General features: G+C 39.5%; 1 protein-coding gene and 1 long non-coding RNA gene across 4 annotated transcripts; one reads left to right on the top strand and one right to left on the bottom strand.

Annotated features, from left to right (window-relative positions):
- Nucleotides 1-76: 76 nt before the first annotated feature.
- LOC144091620 (uncharacterized) lies at nucleotides 77-2,072 on the bottom strand. Of its 3 annotated transcripts, XR_013305777.1 has the most exons (5): nucleotides 1,921-2,072; nucleotides 1,652-1,737; nucleotides 452-570; nucleotides 271-389; nucleotides 77-210 (listed from the first exon to the last, which is right to left on the bottom strand). It is a non-coding gene; the product is annotated as an uncharacterized LOC144091620 (long non-coding RNA). The 3 variants fall into 3 exon arrangements; XR_013305778.1 differs by lacking the exon at nucleotides 452-570; XR_013305779.1 differs by lacking the exons at nucleotides 77-210; nucleotides 271-389; nucleotides 452-570 and adding an exon at nucleotides 678-718.
- Nucleotides 2,073-2,366: 294 nt separating this feature from the next.
- On the top strand, nucleotides 2,367-16,857 carry ercc3 (excision repair cross-complementation group 3). Its single transcript, XM_077624102.1, has 15 exons — nucleotides 2,367-2,535; nucleotides 2,873-3,072; nucleotides 4,002-4,238; nucleotides 7,367-7,416; nucleotides 7,493-7,628; nucleotides 9,206-9,376; nucleotides 9,483-9,687; nucleotides 11,981-12,295; nucleotides 13,170-13,354; nucleotides 13,435-13,637; nucleotides 13,714-13,810; nucleotides 14,648-14,765; nucleotides 14,855-14,973; nucleotides 16,233-16,382; nucleotides 16,479-16,857. The coding sequence occupies exons 1-15, from the start codon at nucleotides 2,508-2,510 to the stop codon at nucleotides 16,611-16,613; spliced, it is 2,349 nt and encodes a 782-aa protein (XP_077480228.1). The 5' UTR covers nucleotides 2,367-2,507; the 3' UTR covers nucleotides 16,614-16,857.
- The last annotated feature ends 2,384 nt before the right edge of the window (nucleotides 16,858-19,241 follow it).

The raw sequence follows: 19,241 nt of genomic DNA, 5'->3' as shown, positions 1-19,241 counted from the left end.
GCAAAAGTTGAAATGTAAATAAATTTTTTAACTTGGATTGTTACTTGCATTTGTTAGATAAAGACCAACACATGTATACATTGAAAAACTTTTATTTTGAAAAACTTTGGAGATAGGTTCGCGCAGGCCCTCCAGCATTTTTAAAATTCAGTTTTGCCTTCATCCATTTGAAAATGGACAAAGAAACTCCCCTTGGCACCAGGTGGAAATCTGGGGGAAAAAGGGGGTTAATACACAAAGTTAAGTAAAAAAACATTCGCAGGGTCTTACCTTTTATTTTGAAAAAGTTTGGAGATAGGTTCTGGCGTAACACCCAGCACCGAGAAATGAGGGGGTGCGTCAGCCTATCTGTACATAGGCAGGAAATCTTGTCCCCCTTGGGTGGAATTCTGGAAAACAAAAAAGGGGTCAATACACAAAGTTAAGTAAAAAAACATTCACTGGGTCTTACCTTTTATTTTGAAAAATCTTTGAGATGGGTTCTGGCATAACACCCAGCACCAAGAAATGAGGGAGTGCGTCAGCCTATCTCAACATAAGCAGGAAACCTCATCCCCCTTGGGTGGAACTCTGGAAAACAAAAAGGGGTCAAGGCACAATAGATTAAGTTACATAAAAGAAATACAGACTGGGCCTAATCAAGTAAATGTAACTAAAAAAACTCCTACATTTGGCTTTTTTTCTATAAAACATCAAAAGGGTACCCATTATTCAGACCCTGCAAAAGGCAATATTAGACATACTCCTGATGGTCTGGTTTTCTTTTTGTCTGCTGCCAAGAGACTAAAAATGATTCCAGTCTATTTTTCATGTTTTCCTCCACAAACAAATAATCAGGATCTTGATGTGGTGGGAAATACAGAAAACACACTGGACAGGGGCCCACAAGGTACAAATTACATGAAAATAATAAATGCTACTTCTGCCTTGAGTTTTTCAGTCAATTATTTCAAGTCCATTCATTCTTAAAAAATAAATATCCAAAAAGCTTCTGTTTTTCTCTTATGCCGAGGATTTTTTTTTTAAATGAGTCAAAAATGACACCTGCACTATTGTTGAATAAATGTCTTACTTAGGTTTTGTCAAAACCACATTTAAAACTAAAAATGAAACAGTCCAAGCCCTGAGGTCTTTAAGAAAGTTAACAGGGTAAAAGTATATAATCTATTTGAGTGCACAGTTCCACTACATGGCAGATTTTTTTGTACCAATTACCAATTTCGTCATACGCAGTTATTTGGGTATGTTGAGTCAATGATGATGACAAAGCCCATGTTCGATTATTATTTGGAAGTTCAAAAAGATGTGAAACTCACAAGCAGAAGTTACTCCTACACTTGCCACTATAGTATTTTTTTTAAATTAAATTCAATAGGGATGACCCTACTTTACAGTTTTTCATTTATCGCAGCCATGTATTGTCTACATTAACCGCGATAATCTGTATATTCCTTACAGTCCACTAATGGCATTTGTGTGGGTGACTTATCCACATGTTTTTGCTATTAAAAAAACACCAAGTTAGTTAGTGTTTCCATTCAAAATTTGAATGTATCATGATTAAAAACGAGCCAATTGCCTTGAATAATGAACGCTGACGTTTAAATATTACACGGATAGAGAAAATCGGAACTATTTAAAAATGACTCACTTTGTTATGGCGTCGACAAGATGCCCCTTTCTGGTCGTTTTGGCCACATTCTTGATGTTTCCCAGCAGTCTGTGCTCGTTGAGGGACTGAAACACACAATGGAATGATTTCTTTTTAAACAAAGAGCGATCGGTAACGCAATGTAGCCAATTTGTTTGCAAACATTTTGCTGTCTGGACACACATGGGGCTACATCACGTCGACGAATCATGCTCTTATCACTCTTAAGACGAGAACTGGGGCTTCGAAATCCCCAAATGACAACGTACCGAATGTGCTGCATCGTCCTGTGAGAAGTTTGTCAGGCTTTCTTCGGCAAATCGTCACTTTGGAGCTGCTCTGCAGTGCACGCCCGTCTTGCCTCCTGGCTCATCAGCCATTTTGGGGTTTGACGTCGGCAATTTGAACTGTGACCTCGGCCACGCCTATTAAAAATAGACACACACAAAATATAAATTGTTTTCATAATAACGTGCATTAGTCAGTGTGTGTCTGTGTGTGGGGGGCTGTAAATGCTTTTTGGTTGGACTTTAATACTTAAAAAAATACATTGTTTTCTTAATAACATGCATTGCTCAGTGGGTGGGGCGATTTGGGTGTTCTGTTGCAAGATGGCAGCTTTGATTACACCGCGGGTTACAATTTAAGATTTCTAGCCTTGTATATATGATATCTCACAATGCATGGTTCCAGTCCAATAGGGGGAGGTAATGTAACTTAATGCAGATGATCAACCACAATTCAAGTCAAATAAGAAAATGTTGTTTTCACAATCTGACAAGGTAGCAAGACTCCCCAATTGACTGGCTCTACTCTATTTCCATCTAAAAGAGAAAAGTAATTCCAAGGAACTTAAATGGGGAAAAAGGAAAAAGGGGATCGAGGTAAAATATTTTATAAGATTTCAGCTTGCTATTTTACAGTGTTTAGGACGCTAGATCCAAAATCTAATGCGTATTTACTTTAATCATGGTGCACATTTCATTTGATTTTGTTGGATTGTAGAGATCTGTGCTGTATTAAAAAAACAGAGTAATGACAGTATTGTTAATTTAACGCTGATTTATTCAAGGTTTCATATTTCTTTAATTCTCGTATACTTTGCTTCTACTGTTGATGCTTATTGTCTGATTGTATTTCATACACACACTACAGGTTGTTTGGCAATGTTTACATTTATACTTCATTATTATTTATGTGTTTAAAAACTCGAATGAACAGAGAAGAAGTCCAAAAAGCGTTCCTACGATGAGGAGGAAGATGAAGAAGAGGTGGTGAGTGGCAAGTCGCAGGATGCTATTCCTGCTGCAGCGGGGAAGCAAGTGGATGAATCCAGCACAAAACTGGATGAATATGGGGCCAAAGATTATCGAATTCAGATGCTTCTGAAGAATGATCACTCCTCACGACCTCTCTGGGTGGTGAGAGATCGTATTTGTTATTCATGCATTCATTTTCTGAACTGCTTTATCCTCATTAGGGTCGCGGGGGGTGCTAGAGCCTATCATAGCGGGGGATAAGGAGACAGGCAACTATTCATGCACACACTCATATCTAGGGGCAATTTAGAGTGTCCAATCAGCCTACCATGCATGTTTTTGGAATGTGGGAGGAAACCAGAGTACCCGGAGTAAACCCACGCAGGCCCAGGGAGAACATGCAAACTCCACACAGGTGGACGTGACCTGGATTTGAATCCAGGACCCTAGAGTGTAAGGCTGACATGCTAACCACTCACTCCACCGGGCCGCCCTACAATTTCAAATTATGAATTCAAAATAACACACAGCCTACCATGCATGTGGGAGGAAACTGGAGTACCCAGAGAAAACCCATGCAGGCCCGGGTAGAACATGCAAACTCCACACAGGTGTACCGACCTGGGCTTGAAACCCAGGACCCGAGCTGTGAACCCGACGCGCTGTTATGCTAATTTTTTTCAACCGGTCATTCATGTAGCATTACACTGGAAATGTGTCCAAAAAGAAAACTGAAAACAGGAAGTATTTGTGTTCACTGAAGTTTTACATTTCAGGTCAAAATTCTCTTCAGGTGCTTATTTTTTCATGTTGTAATATAATAAGTTACATGAGCTAGTTTGGAAAAAATCTGATATCAGTGGATTACCATATCTTTAAAGTTAAAAATTACTCTATTAATCAAGCTATTATCCCCAAAATACTGTATTATCTGCTAGATTTTTTAAATTACTTTTGTTGCAATAATGGTAATAAATGATGTTAACTGTTGTTAACTGCCGGGCCGCCATGTTATTTGTTATTTCAGAATACAATAAAGGTCAATATTCTCAATTGTTTATCAAGTTTTAATGAATTTTCCTCTGCCGCAGGCTCCAGATGGACACATCTTTCTCGAAGCATTTTCACCAGTATATAAGTATGCCCAGGATTTTTTGGTGGCCATTGCGGAGCCAGTGTGCAGGCCAAACCACGTCCACGAGTACAAGCTAACAGCATATTCACTATATGCAGCTGTCAGTGTGGGGTTGCAGACTTCTGACATTGTGGAGTATCTTCAAAAACTCAGCAAAACCTCTGTACCCGATGGAATTGTACAGTTTATCAAGGTGTGGATTGGGAATGCACCAAAATCAGTATCTTTACTCCACTTCATGATTTATTTTTACTTCACTTCTGTACTCTTGTTCGCTAAGATGCCTAGATACTTTGACAATTGGCCGATATGACAAAAATTATCACAATTAAAAAAACAATCTATTGATAATTATGATAATTATCACATCTTTTTTTCTTTCAAATTTGAATCTTCAAACATCTGTGATCTGTGAAGTAAATTACTTTCCTCATTATTCAATTACAGTGGCGGTCCGTGCATTTCCTAGTGACGCCTTCAGCAAAAACTATTTTATGGCTATAAAACCTCTACTGCAGCTACAGATGCGACACATAGAAAATCCTCAATAATAACCTCATACAATTGAAATATTATTTAGGGATATAGCCATATTGTACTCACCAAAAATCCTTTTGAACTGTACACAATATCCATCCACCTTTCTTTCTTCCTTCTTTTCTATCGCCATCAAAGCTAATGCTGAAAGTCGAGCCTGTCCTGTCGTATTTCTGGCATACGTTTTTATTCGATTTAGTGCTGAAAATGTTTGCTCCCCGGTTGTGATAGGCTTGTTTGCTTTGGAGTTGTCCGACCTTTCTTAATGATGTCCAGCTTTTTTTTTTCTTGACAAGTCCGTCTTGAAAATGGCTTTAAATCAGGGGTCTCAAACTCAATTTACCTGGGGGCCGCTAGAGGCCGAGTCTGGGTGAGACTGGGCCGCATCAGGATTTCCACAAGAAAAGCACTGATAAAACATTCCAACGTTATCAAATACCTTTATTTTTTAACAAAAAATAATGAATTAAATAAATTAACTTAAAGATGAATAAAAAATAAATCAATCAGTAATATAAAACCAAATAATACTAATGAGCATACAGTAGATATACACTGGCTGGCTAAGTAGAGAAAATGAATTATTTTTATTCCGTTTCAAATGTCTGTATTAACAGCTCTTTAACCTTTAACTTTCTGAACTTGAATGGAACATTGAACATGAAATATTCTGAACACGGCTTCTTTTGCCTACTCCTTGCTGCTAGAGACCTGGCAGCGCTTCTTCTCACATAGTCACATTTGGCTTGAGGGAGGAAGCAGTGGAGACCCTCAGTAGAGCTTGAAGATGTTCATCAGTAAGTCTGGACCTGTACTTGGACTTATTGAAGTTCAAGGTGGAGAAGAGCTTCTCACACAAGTATGTGCTCCCAAAAAGGCACATGGTCCGCTTGAACCTTCGGGAAAGTTCAGGGAAGCTGGGGGTCAACTCTCTCAAAAATTGCCCAAGCTTGTCTGCTTCTCCACTCACCTCCCTGAACTTGGCTTTGAGTGCAGAGTTGCACTGCAGGTCAATGAGCTCCATTTGAAGTTCAGGAGGGGCATCTTGCACATCAAAGGAGAAGGGGTCCGCAAAAATTTGAAATGTGGCTTTGTGTGTCTTGAAGTCTGCAAATCTGTGATCAAATTCCTCCTGTAGCTTCGAAATGGCCTCAACATACTTCTCACCACTGAATGGTGTGCCTGCATCCACGAGAGCCTTGCATGCTGGGAAATGGCAAAGGTTTGTCTGAGAGAGCTGGGCTTTCCATAACACAAGTTTAGTGCAGAATGCTCTCACGTTGTCATAGGCAGCACTGACAAGTTGCCCCTGGCCTTGTAGCTTCTTGTTCAGTACATTAAGCTCATGTGTGATATCAACAAGAAAAGCCAAGTCCATGAGCCATTTGGGATCACTTAGCACAGGATCAATCAACTCACAAACGGCGTAGCTAGCTTTGACTGCTGCATTACTGTCTTTGGTAGCCTTCTTGAAGAGATCCTGTTGCCTCAGAAGACGTGTTTTAAGACTGGCAACCTGGTTGGCTCTCTCATCTCCCTGGTATTTTTCGTACTCCACAGCATGTCTCGTAGTACAATTACGTTTCAAATTGTATTCCTTGTGCACCGCAACTTTTTCAGTGTAAATGAGACACGTCGGGGTGCCCCTGTGTTCAACAAAGAAATATTGCACTCCCCACTTTTCTTGAAACTGTCTGTGCTCATCACCGACCTTTCTCTTCACCGCAGGCTTTGAAAGAGACATCTCTGGGGCTCTGTAATATGTTTTTCCACTTGGAATGAGTCTCGGGTTGATCTTTCACATTCAGTCTCGCGGGTTTGTGGCGCATGTGCACTTTCGCTCTCCGTTTCAATCGCGGAGATGGCTACAGACACTGACACAGGCTGGATCACGGATCATAGCGCCTCATTCAGTTCTATGCTGAGAGCAGCGGAGGAGTGTGCGCGCCGAGCGGAGTGATCGGCCTCACGGCTTCTCCTCCGCCCAGCTGATTGGAGGAATGAATGAGTGAGTGAGCGAGGCACTGGACAGCCCGGCCGATGTCCCGCCCACCCAAAAAAAAAAAATAATTAAAAAAAAAAAAAAAAAAATTTAAAAAAAAAAAAAATTGATCTTTCATATTAAGACGGGGGCCGCAAATTATCGTCCCGCGGGCCGCAGTTGGCCCGCGGGCCGCATGTTTGAGACCCCTGCTTTAAATCAACACAACAATATATTTGCTTGTGCAGCTCACTCCAGATACAGTTTGGTAGCTCTGGCTAGTCCACTCTATCACTAGCCAATCATAGTTGGTGAAAGCGATGACGTATCCCTACGCCTGCGAGAAGGCAATATATGGATATCATCACCATTGGCAAGCAAACTATTTTCAGCCTCACAAAAAGAAACGATGTAAATTTTCCTCATGGCTATTTTAAAAAAATAAATTAAGTTTAACAAGTTTTAGATTTTGCCATTAAAAAAAAGTTCAGGACACCTTGCTTAAAGATGATTATTGTTAAAATTTACCGTAAAGCTAATCACGCTTTGATGAGTGTGACACATTTTGAAAACAAACACTTGTTTTTTTGCTTATCCCTGTCATTGCTAGCGTAACACTTAATGTAAAACACCTTAAACAGGCTAAGGAATATCATCAATATCCTTGTATGAACCTGAAAATATTTAATACGCACATATATGTAAAAATGATATAATATAATTGGCTATTCTTTGGAACTCAGTTAAATTTATTATTGTATCTTTTCAATAAAAGCATTTTAATTCTAATTTTTTCCCCTCAGCTCTGCACTGTGAGCTACGGAAAAGTCAAGCTGGTGCTGAAGCGTAATAGGTAAAGTTACGTCAAAATGTTATTGTCGCTCTTTAGTATTTCATTTTTCCCTGCTTATTTATATTTCTGTCTTCAGGTATTTTGTCGAAAGCACCTTCCCTGACGTGATTCAGCGTCTCCTGCAGGACGAGAAGATTCGAATATGTCGCCTCAATGCTCCCGATGGCACCGAAGGCGAGCTCATTACTGAGGTCATTCACAGCAAGTCAGCGGTATGGGAAAAAAAGTAATACTTTCTGGCCAGAAAACAATACTTGTTCAATGTTTATACAACTAATAATGACAGAAGGATTTACTGTATTCTTTGGAATACAACTCACACTTTTTATTTTCGTATATCGATTTACTCGTAACTCAAATGAACGTTTCCCTTAGAAATGAACTAAAAACAAATTAATTTGAACGTTTCCCTTAGAAATGAACTAAAAACAAATTAATTTGTTACAACCCTCTGAAAAAACACCCAAAACAGGATATTGGATTGGAAAAAATGTTTTATTTCTTCTAATTCGCCATCTATTAACAAAATAACAAATAACTAGTGATTTAATAGTACTAAAATGTGTTTAATATTACTAAAATTAGACGGATTTCGCGGAGGGGAGAGAGACGGACACAGAGAGGGGCTAGGGACTTTTTGCACGGCAACGCGCTCGTAACATAACACAAAAATTTAAATGAACTTGGATTACGATGCAGACACACTCTAAAATAAGTATAATCTAACCTTACACTAAACTTTATTCTAATTTTGTTTTAAATGTTGATACCTTTCTTCTCCTGGGTTGGCTCTATTTGCCCCGCCTCCACGCTGACTTTCAGATGCAACCATCGAGGGTTGTTTGGTTTTGTATTCCCTTTAAGATATTCCGAAAATGATGCACACAAAAGTCCTCACAATAGGATAACGCACGACCACTTGCCAACGAGAAGTAGTACGTATATACTCCTCGTCAATGTTCCCTCTAAGCTGCGCGCGTGCGCAATTGCGCACTACTCTCGTCTTCTCTGCGCACAGCAAATCATATGGAGCGCACAAAATAAAATCCCATTTTTTTTCTTTTTTTTTAGCTGTGAGGACGACGCGCGAACCACTCATCCGCCGGGCCGCTCATTCATAGATATTAATCATTACATTTTATTATTACTAAATCATTTATGTGTAGTAGAGTAGTAGACATGCACCTGCTTATGGCAGGTGTGATACTGGTGTGTGCCCATAGCGGCGAGCAATGATGATGTTGCTCACATGATGTACTCAGTGTGCTCAGAGAGGTTGTCTTTTTGCCCAGACAAACAAAAAAATAGAGGGAACATTGCTCCTCGTATTAGCGATCGATCCGCCATTCGCACTGTCTAACGGGGAAAAAAACACTGAAAAAAATGCAACCCAATGCTTGTAGAGACATTACACGAGGGAGTTGCGACCAGAAAGACAGTCCCCACGATGTTCTTATGAGCAGCCTCTCGCGTCCGCTGTATGCTCGTATGTCAAAATGTGTCTCGCATCTCAAGATAAATATTTGCCCGAAATTTTACTCGTATCTCAAATTGCTCGTATGTCAAGGTACCACTGTACTTGTTCAATGTTTATACAACTAACAATGACAGAAGGATTTACTGTATTCTTTGGAATACAACTCACACTTTTTATCATATTTCCCTCCCCTCGTTGTGCATTTTTGATTGGTGTGCCTTGACTAGTCTGAAATCTACTGTATGTAAGTTCTTCCATCCAAGTTTGAGTTAATAGCTCTTTATACTTAATGCTATCATATTTCTTCAATAGATCTCCAAGACGGTTGACGACAAACGAGGTGCTTCTACATCCCAACAGCCTACAGATGGACAACCTGTAAACCAACAGGTCCCTGAGGACATTTTCAGCTACTATGAGCAGATGGATAAGGATGAGGAGGAGGAGGAAGAGACTCAGACAGTGTCTTTTGAGCTTCAACAGGTGCCATTTACATTTTATCTGTTAAAGCTGATCGTTTTTTTTTCTTTGTTTATATCTGAACACAGTAAGTGTTGTTTGACAACATTATCATCTTGGTTTTGGCTAGGAAATGATTGAAGCACTACAAAAGCGCTGCATTGAGCTGGAATACCCGCTCCTTGCAGAGTATGACTTTAGGAATGATACCGTCAACCCGGATATAAACATAGACTTGAAACCGACAGCTGTACTGCGACCCTACCAGGAAAAAAGTCTACGCAAAATGTTTGGCAATGGACGCGCCCGCTCTGGAGTCATCGTGTTGCCCTGTGGTAAGAATAGCGATTTACTGTTGGTAAGAGAGGATGGAATGATGAAAAATTCTGTCACGTGCAACAATTTTAAATGGAATGTGTTTTGCGTAAACTCACATTACTGATACATACAATAGGCATCAGACTGACTAAATAAGTGACCTCCAATATATTTGAGGGCATTTTATGCAAGTAATGACTGTACGGTCCATATCTGTCAATTATATAGTCAGTAGATAGTGTAAATGTCATCGTATTAAAATCTGAGTAAAATTGATGTACAGTAATCCCTCGAATATCGTGGCTTCACTACATTGCAGATTTTTAGTAAAGTAAAAAAAAGAAATACAGTGGTACCTCGTCATACGACCGTTCGTCATACGGAATGCTCGTCTTACGGGGGAAATTTCGATCGAATAATTCGCCCGTGATGCGGTCAAAGTTTCGTGATGCGACCAAGCCAGGTTGCCATGGCATTTTTTTTGGCATATCTTTCGTGTATAACAATATTTACGAGCACCGGATGAGCTATTCAGACCAGGAAACGCACAACGCGCATGCGCGGTGAAAAGAGGGCTTTCTGGGTAATGAAGTATACTCGTGCGCACAACGCCGACAGGCAATGGCATTAGGCGCCGTTCGAGGGGATGCGAACACAGATGCTACAAGCTAAAAGGAGCCGCTAGCCAGCGGCCCCGAAGCTCCCATGCGAATCCAACAAAACCACCCAGAGCTGACACCCAGGAACGTGGCGCCCTACGTTTTTCATCCAGCCGGAGATATTCGCACTGCCCCACACCTCCGGCTACCCCCTGGATGAACTAATCCGCGTTCCAGTGACAGCTCTAGCGCTGCTGAGGGTAATCCTCAAGCGCCTGAGGTGGCCCAACAACAACAACAACATGAGCAGCGGCGCGATCGCTGATAAAAGACTGCTGCTCGTCGTGCGTTATTCGATTGTGAGGACATTTGTGTGCATCATTTTCGGAATATTTTGAAGGGAATAGTACGACAGCAAACAGCCCATCGATAGCGAACGTGAGGGTGGAGTGTTTGTTCCGTTTACGAGTGCGTTTTGTGGAAGAAAAAAAACGAAGCCCCCCGCCCCTTTTGTGCCCCTCTCCCCTCGGCGAAATCTGCCCAATTTTAGTTAGATTAAACACTTTATTTCTATTAAACCACTCGTTATTTATTACTTTGTCAATATATGGCGAATTATAAGAAATAAAACTTTTTTTTCAATCCAATATCCTGTTTCTGGTGTTTTTTTCAGAGAGTTGGAACGAATTAATTTGTTTCCCATTCATTTCAATGGGAAACTTTACCTCGAGTTACGAGTAACTTGTCATACGAGCTCAGTCACGGAACGGATTAAGCTCGTATCTCGAGGTACCACTGTATATATATTTTTTTAGTTCATAAAAATGTGAAAATCCATGCTGAATCTTGCAAGCGGAAGCCACTCCCCTGTCCTTCGCTTGCTACTACAACTCAGCAGTGAAGTTAAAAAAAAAAAAAAAAAAAAAATATATATATATATATATATATATATATATATAATAAACATATATATATAATATTAAATAGGGGTGACCCTACTGTGAGGTTTTTTGTTTATTGCGGCTATGTCTGGTCTACATTAACCGTGATAATCGAGGGATTACTGTACATTCTCACTTTGATTTGGGATCCATTTAACAGGTGAGGTAATGGCAGCATGCTACTTTCAAGCCCCTGGGAGTGAATTTATCCAAACCCACGCATCAGTTATTTTGTTTTTTCCAAGCTATAAGTCACCCCTTAGTAAAAGTCACACCTGCCCAAAAATACACAAAAGAATAAACTTTAGTCACACTTTTGGGAGGGCAATTTTTCATTTTCAATCCGAAACCAAGAACAAACACCGTATTTTCACGACTATAAGGCGCACTTAAAAGTCTTAATTTTTTCCCAAAATAGACAGGGCCTCTTATAATCCAGTGTGCTTTATATATGGGAGAAAAAAAATTGTGTCATTCATTGAGGGTGCGCCTTATAATGTGGTGCGCCTTATAATGTGGTGCGTCTTATAGTCGTGAAAATACAGTATGTTAACGGGACATGGAGAAGAATGGGCTAAATAGGCATCTGTTAACATAGCAGTTAACAAATAACTATAATCAAAAGAAACATACATACGTTGCACTCAAGTATTAGGCTCGGGCCTAGCTAAACTACGAAAAAAAGTGGGACTTGTCGTCCGGAAAATATGGTATTATTTGGAGGCGGGAAATAATCACTAATTCATTTAGCTTGCATCTCTGTTTTCCAGGGGCAGGCAAATCTCTAGTGGGCGTGACAGCAGCATGCACGGTACGCAAACGTTGCCTAGTGTTAGGTAACTCTTCTGTGTCCGTGGAACAGTGGAAAGCCCAGTTCAAGATGTGGTCCACTATCGATGACTCCCAAATCTGCCGCTTTACCTCGGATGCCAAGGACAAGCCTATTGGTTGTTCAGTGGCTATCAGCACCTACTCAATGTTGGGGCACACCACTAAGCGTTCCTGGGAAGCTGAGAGGGTGATGGAGTGGATGAGAAGCCAAGAATGGGGTCTCATTATTCTTGACGAGGTGCACACTATCCCAGGTAAGTTTTAACAATGGTAAACAATTAGGTTGCAACAACCGATCGATAAAAAATACAATTAAATTTGTTGCCAATGAATTTGCTTATTGGCCACAACTATTTGCGGATGCACTTAATGTACTCAAACGCATGAGGGGGGATCTTAAGTGGAGGAATGGGTGGTACACACTTGTATGGCACCAAAATGTTGCTTGCAATCTGCCGTTAATCAAAATGTGGCAATGCTAATTTTCCTGTTTGAATAAACTTTGATATTGTTGCTTAATGACACCTGATGACCTCATTTAAAAATGTGTTGCAAGTTAAGTGGTCCACGTAATGCATGCACTTTTTTCATTGCGTTTATTATTTCTTTTATTACTGGTGCTATCTTCTTGGTTTTAAGAAAACTGATAATTTTTTTGATGTAATTGACCATTTATATGAGCACTTTACTGGCATAGAAAAATATGAACCAGCAGCACTTTTTAAAATTTGAAGTAACAAGATTTTGTCTGATTTGCCTGAGATATTTTTTGTTTCATACGCTGAACTTTTATTTAACTTAACACTTAGAACAGTACAGTTGTCTTAGAATATTATTTTTGAAGGAAGTAGTCATTCATTTTGGACTTTTGGATTTTTTACTTAAAACAAGCATCAAACAACTTGACAACATGATTTATTATTGCTTATTACTATTATTAAATTGTGAAGGTAATTGCAAAAAAAGTGCCATTTATCCGATCACTCGATTTATCATTGAAATTATCATCCAATTGTTCAATAAGGTTAATGATTGTTACTTGCAGCTCTAGTAGACAAGCAGAAAAGACCCTGTATTTAGTTTGATTGGCTGATCTGCTTTCTTTTTCTTTAAATCTTCCCCACTTAGCCAAAATGTTTCGAAGTGTCTTGACCATCGTGCAAGCACACTGCAAACTGGGACTTACTGCTACCTTAGTTCGGGAGGATGACAAGATTGTGGACCTCAACTTCCTAATTGGACCAAAGCTTTATGAAGCTAACTGGATGGAGTTGCAGAGTAATGGATACATAGCCAAAGTCCAGTGTGCGGAGGTGAAAAAAGCCACACACCTTGCAAGAGCTGCATATTATGTAGAAGCCAAATCATGACCAACATGCTGTTGATGTTGCAGGTTTGGTGCCCAATGTCTCCAGAGTTCTACAGAGAATATGTGGCCATCAAAACTAAGAAGCGAATCTTGCTCTATACCATGAATCCCAATAAGTTCCGGGCTTGCCAGTTCCTCATCCGCTTTCATGAGCGGCGCAATGACAAGATCATTGTTTTTGCTGATAACGTCTTTGCCTTGAAAGAATATGCAATTCGTCTTAACAAGTATGTATTTTCCCCCAAGAAAGAGGACTTTTTTGATACAGTTTTTAAAATACTTTCCTCTGTAATTTTCTCCAAGGCCTTACATCTATGGTCCAACTTCTCAAGGGGAACGTATGCAGATCTTGCAGAACTTCAAACACAACCCCAAGATTAACACCATTTTCATTTCCAAGGTAATTAGTACAATAATTTCAACACGCTAAAGTCTTAATCAGCAACTTTCTGCAACAAATTATCTAAAGTCAGATGTTTCGATTGTGTGCGGTCGATTGGTCGCCGGTCTTTTGGTCGCCCGGACCGCGACAACAGGCGACCAAAAGACCGGCGACAAAACAAGGTAAAACAACACGGTCTATGCATCAATAAAAGCCAATAATGGCCATGAGCAGTTTCACTGAGCCGACGTGTGAGTGTATGAGTTTGTATGTACATGCGTTGTCCCTTTAAGAAGCTACGTCAGTCAGGGTCTTAACAAGTTCTCCAACAAAAAACAATAAAAGTCCGGGAAATTTGGAGCTTTTCTTTAGCCTAATAATTACTAAGGCATTAAGTATGACTAAATAGTAATTCGCAGTTTGTATTTAGGGAATTTGAGCAACGATTTAAATGGTAATTATCACTTACCTTCCGGGCGACCAAAAGACCGGCGATTAATCGACCGTGTACCGTTTTGATGATGTATCTAGAACAGGGGTTGGTAACCTTTTTGACAAAGAGAGCCATAAACAATTCATACAGTCATACCTTTACTTACGAATGAATGCCTCTAGGTACAAAATTTTCATGCATGCAGAAAGGTCTAATTAGAAAAAAAAAAGATTGTGCCAACGTGACGCTTCTATTGGTGTGTTTGGGACACAGCTCCCACATCAGCGGTTTCCATATTTTACCTCACAGGTTAGCGAAGAGCCACATATGGCTCCCGAGCCTGTGGTCGAGAATGACCCTTTCTAATATTTTGCTTTATACGTGGCCACTAATTTGATTAATGTATCTTTACCACCAAACAGGTTGGCGACACTTCATTTGACTTACCAGAAGCCAATGTTCTGATCCAAATCTCTTCTCATGGTGGGTCAAGAAGGCAGGAAGCCCAGAGACTTGGTCGAGTCTTAAGAGCCAAGAAAGGTTTGTTTCTTTTACTGTCTGAAAGAATACATTTCAATGCATAAATGCAAGCAAAGTTGGCCTCTTACATCACCTATCTGCCACTTTAGGAATGGTTGCAGAAGAATACAATGCTTTTTTTTATTCGCTGGTGTCTCAGGACACCCAGGAGATGGCCTATTCCACCAAAAGGCAACGGTTTTTAGTGGACCAGGGCTACAGCTTTAAGGTAGAGTTATCCCTCTTTTTTTTTGCTTGTGCTACATTCCAGACTATGCCCGCAAGTAGGACGCCACAATCTTAAGGCAAACTGCATGGGGCCAAAACCATTGTAGAGAATCCCTTTCTTGTAGCTGTAGCAACTACTCCAGTGATCAGAATTTCAATAAGATTTATAGCGTTTTTTGTACAAAATTCTGTTGTCAATGTCAAGAAAATAGCAAACATCAAGCCATCATCAATTACCTCAGGCAGGAAGTGCAGATACAGGACATTTTTGGAGCATGTGTGTTTGTCTGATAAATATATAGAGCATATGCTAAAAATACTGTTTAAAAAAAGGTTTTATAGTCTATGGCACATGTGTCAAATTGGCGGCCCGGGGGCCAAATCTGGCCTGCCGCATCATTTTGTGTGGCCCGGGAAAGTAAATCATGAGTGCCGACTTTCTGTTTTAGGATCAAATTAAAATGAAGAGTATAGATGTATATTAAATTTCCTGATTTTCCCCCTTTTAAATAAATAATTGTAATTTTTTAATCATTTTTTTCTGTGTTTAGTTCAAAAATCATTTTGTAAAATCTAAAAATATATAAAAAAGCTAATATTGCAATGATTGATTTTAAAAAGGGGAAAATCAGGAAATGAAATGTACATCTATAACCATTTTAATTTAATCCTAAAACAGAAAGTCGGCACTCATTATTTACTTTCCCGGGCCACACAAAATGATGCGGCGGGCCAAATTTGGCCCCCAGGCCGCCACTTTGACACATGTCCGGTAGATAGATTGGAACTCAATGATTTTGATACAAAATCATTCCTGCAGTTTTCACGAAGCATCAATGTCACTATAGTCTAAATTCAAGGTTGAAACCAGGCTTTAACAGGTTTATTTTTATGATGAAATCGGGCAGTTTAGAATGGAGTGTCAGTGTACAGCACTAAACTGTTTTGAGGCCAGCGGTTGTCCAGTACTGAAGGTTTTTTCTAAATTTTTTTTATAAGACTAGAGGTTAGGCCTTGGTAGCAAGTCATAAAATACATTACTATATATACCTGAGTACTGGTTTTATGGTGCTTTAATAAATTCTCCATGAAAATAATGTTGTGTTGTCATTTTCAATGTTGTTGGCGTTGTGCCCCCTATGCAGATTGGAGATGACTACTATGCATGGCATGAACTAATATATTGTTCCACTTTGAAAGGCAAAAGGTCATGTCAAATGTTAATTCAGCCCATCTAACAGTACTCTATTGCATTTTTAGGTGATCACACAGTTGGCAGGAATGGAGGAAGAAGATTTGATGTTCTCCACCAGGGAGGAGCAACAACAGCTCCTCCAAAAGGTCTTGTCTGCATCTGATTTGGATGCTGAGGAGGAAAATGTGTCAGGGGATGTTGGAACAAAGTCACAGGTGGGTGCTGCCAAAACATTACATGTATATGATATAGCTAAGTAATAACTACATTACTATGCATTCTTACTTTTGTTTTGTTTCTTTTCAACCTAGTTCTCAAGGCGACCAGGGACCATGAGCTCCATGTCTGGTGCAGATGACGCAGTGTATATGGAATATCAGGGCAAAAGCAAAGCGGTGTCGTTTGGCAAAGGCATTCATCCACTTTTCAAGCGATTTAGGAAGTAAATAGGCTGGCCAGAAATCCAACACTTGACCTTTTGCCTCTTGAAAAATGGTGTTAGGACAGTACTTTACAGTTTTGAGGTTTGGTGGTTGAAATCTGTGCTTTAGCCTTCTTGCCGAGATGTGCGTGTACCCGTGTCGGTTTTCTGCGGCGAATTCGGCTTCCTTTGACATTTCCAACATGTTCTTTTTTTCTAAAAATGTTTTTTTCCCCCTCGTATGCTCAATAAAGACTAACTTGCCAGTGGGTGTGAATTTGAGTGAATCAAAGTTAAGGTCTGTTAGTTTAAATGAACTGAGGCAGAAAGAAATGCTTTGTTTGAAATTATGATGTTGGAATTGAGAATCCTCAGGTTTTAAAAACCAACAATAATGTTATCAAACATGCACTAATTCTAAATTTACTTAGCTTCTTCATGTGCTGGTCAATAGGGCATTTGGCCAACGGTTCTAAAAAGTAAAATAAAGATGCCCAAACATAAATCATATTTTTGTTTAGATTATCAAATTGGTAAGAGTCAATGATGTACTAGAAACATTGTAAGCACTAGAGGGCAACATTGACATTGTTTAAAAAAAGACATTTTTTTCAAGCTTAAAAAGGAGATAACATTTTAAAAAGTCAATTTCCTTTGAATGATCTCCAAACTCAGAAAATACATTTACATTGTTCGAAATGTATTGTTTTAATTAGATTTGAGTTCATTGAAACAAAAATACTAAATTGTAGTTGGTAAACCATCCATAATAATGTGGTAAAAGGAAAATGAGAAAATTTACTTGAGACCATTTCAATAAATATTGACAAACATTATAAATTCAACACAGACTGATGTGTACAGTTTGTTAGTAAACCATTTTAGGAGAATGCATCAACAATACATCCCAGGGCAGTTGTTTCTGAGGAGAATTTCACAGTTAATAACAAAAAAATGGAGAGAATGTGTAGATTATACATATATACAAAACAGGACACAAGTGAATTTAAGTGCAGACAGTATTCCACATTATTCTAACCACCATATATTTAAACATAGATATGTCAATAAATGCTAAACGGCAGTGTGTCATTTCGGGTTCGTCCAGATAAAGCACTAACACATTAAAGGAATAGTAGAAAAATGAACACGAACGTACCAAAAGCTACAATTTGCATCATTTAAAAGTGACAGAAAACCAGGGAATGAGTTATAGACTGTAAAAGCGGAATAGATCATGCGCCTTGTCAACCAAATGGATCTGTAAATGATTACTCAAGTAGGGGAAATAAGGATGAGTGAGAGTGCATTCAAGAACAGACAGGCAGTGATTTTTTTTAAAGGTAGAGTGGGGGTTAACACTACACTACCAACTCCAGAGTATTTTAGGGTAAACATCTTGTCAGTAGTGGTTTCTCCAAAAGAACAGCATTGGAATCCTCAACATTGCAGAGGTGTAGTGCTTCCTGAATGGGCATTAAGGCATCCCATAGTAACCTTTAATGGCCCGAGACTCTTCTTGCCTTTCCCTTCCATATCACTTACAGTTTTCTTACAGGACCCCACAGGCCTTTGAAGGAAAGGTGAGCTAGGTAATGGGGCCTTTTAAGGAAATGGGAGCATGCCTGAATGCAGAGAAGAGTTGAGGCAGAGCTCGCCATGGCAATAATGTGCTCGTGGAAGGAAGTTGGCAGGAGAGAGCGTTTTGTCTGGGTATCTCCATGAAACGCAATATGTGTGCTTTCAGGGGAGCCCGATGAGTTTAGAGACTGCTGCAGATCGTTTTCCAAGAAGCAGCTTTCTCATTGGCTCGCCTCTTTGGAAGAAGACTTGTTTTTTTCCGTGTCTTCTTCACCTTCATCAGCTGCATGACAGAAGGAAATTGACTTGCCAATCTCATGCAATCAATGTTTATGCATCTATTGCCTTTGCAACTTTTTTTAAATTTGTGTTTATGCTTGTTATTTGAAGGACTTTGGTTTATGAAGTAGCAATTTGATTATATTTGCCCATGCATGCAAGTTCTAGTGTGTACGTACTTTGGACACGGGTTCATGTCTGACTACTTATTACCTGTTTAAAAGGGGAACTAAAAACTGATTTAAAAAAGTAGTAGTATAGTGAGTTTAATAAGTATTTGAACACCCTGCTTTATTGCAAGTTCCCCCACTTAGAAATCATGAAGGGATCTGAAATTTGTATTGTCCACTGTGAGAGAGATGATCTAAAAAGATCCAGAAATCACAAGGTATGATTTTTTTGGAACAATGTATTTATGTGAAATACTTGCAAATAAGTATTTGAACACCTGAGAAAAACGATAATATTTAGTGCAGTAACCCTTGAAAGCAATTACAGAGGTCAAATGTTTCTTGTGTTTTTTTTAAACCAGATTTACAGACACTGTAGGAAGAATTTTGGCCCACTCCTCCACACAGATCAGTCAGGTTTCTGGGCTGTCGCTGAGAAACACAGAGTTTGACCTCCCTCCAAAGATTTTCTTTTGGGTTTAGGTCTGGAGACTGCCACACCAGAACCTTGATATGCTTCTTACAGAGCCACTCCTTGGTTTTCTTGGGTGGGTGCTTTGGGTCATTGTCATGTTGGAAGACCACCCCTTGGTTTCACAGATGGATGGTGTTCTTGGGATGGT

The sequence above is a fragment of the Stigmatopora argus genome, chromosome 17 (genome assembly GCF_051989625.1).
Source record: "Stigmatopora argus isolate UIUO_Sarg chromosome 17, RoL_Sarg_1.0, whole genome shotgun sequence".
Lineage (NCBI taxonomy): Eukaryota > Metazoa > Chordata > Actinopteri > Syngnathiformes > Syngnathidae > Stigmatopora > Stigmatopora argus.
The sequence above is the reverse complement of the archived record's forward strand: the minus strand, read 5'-3'. Positions and strand labels throughout refer to the sequence as shown.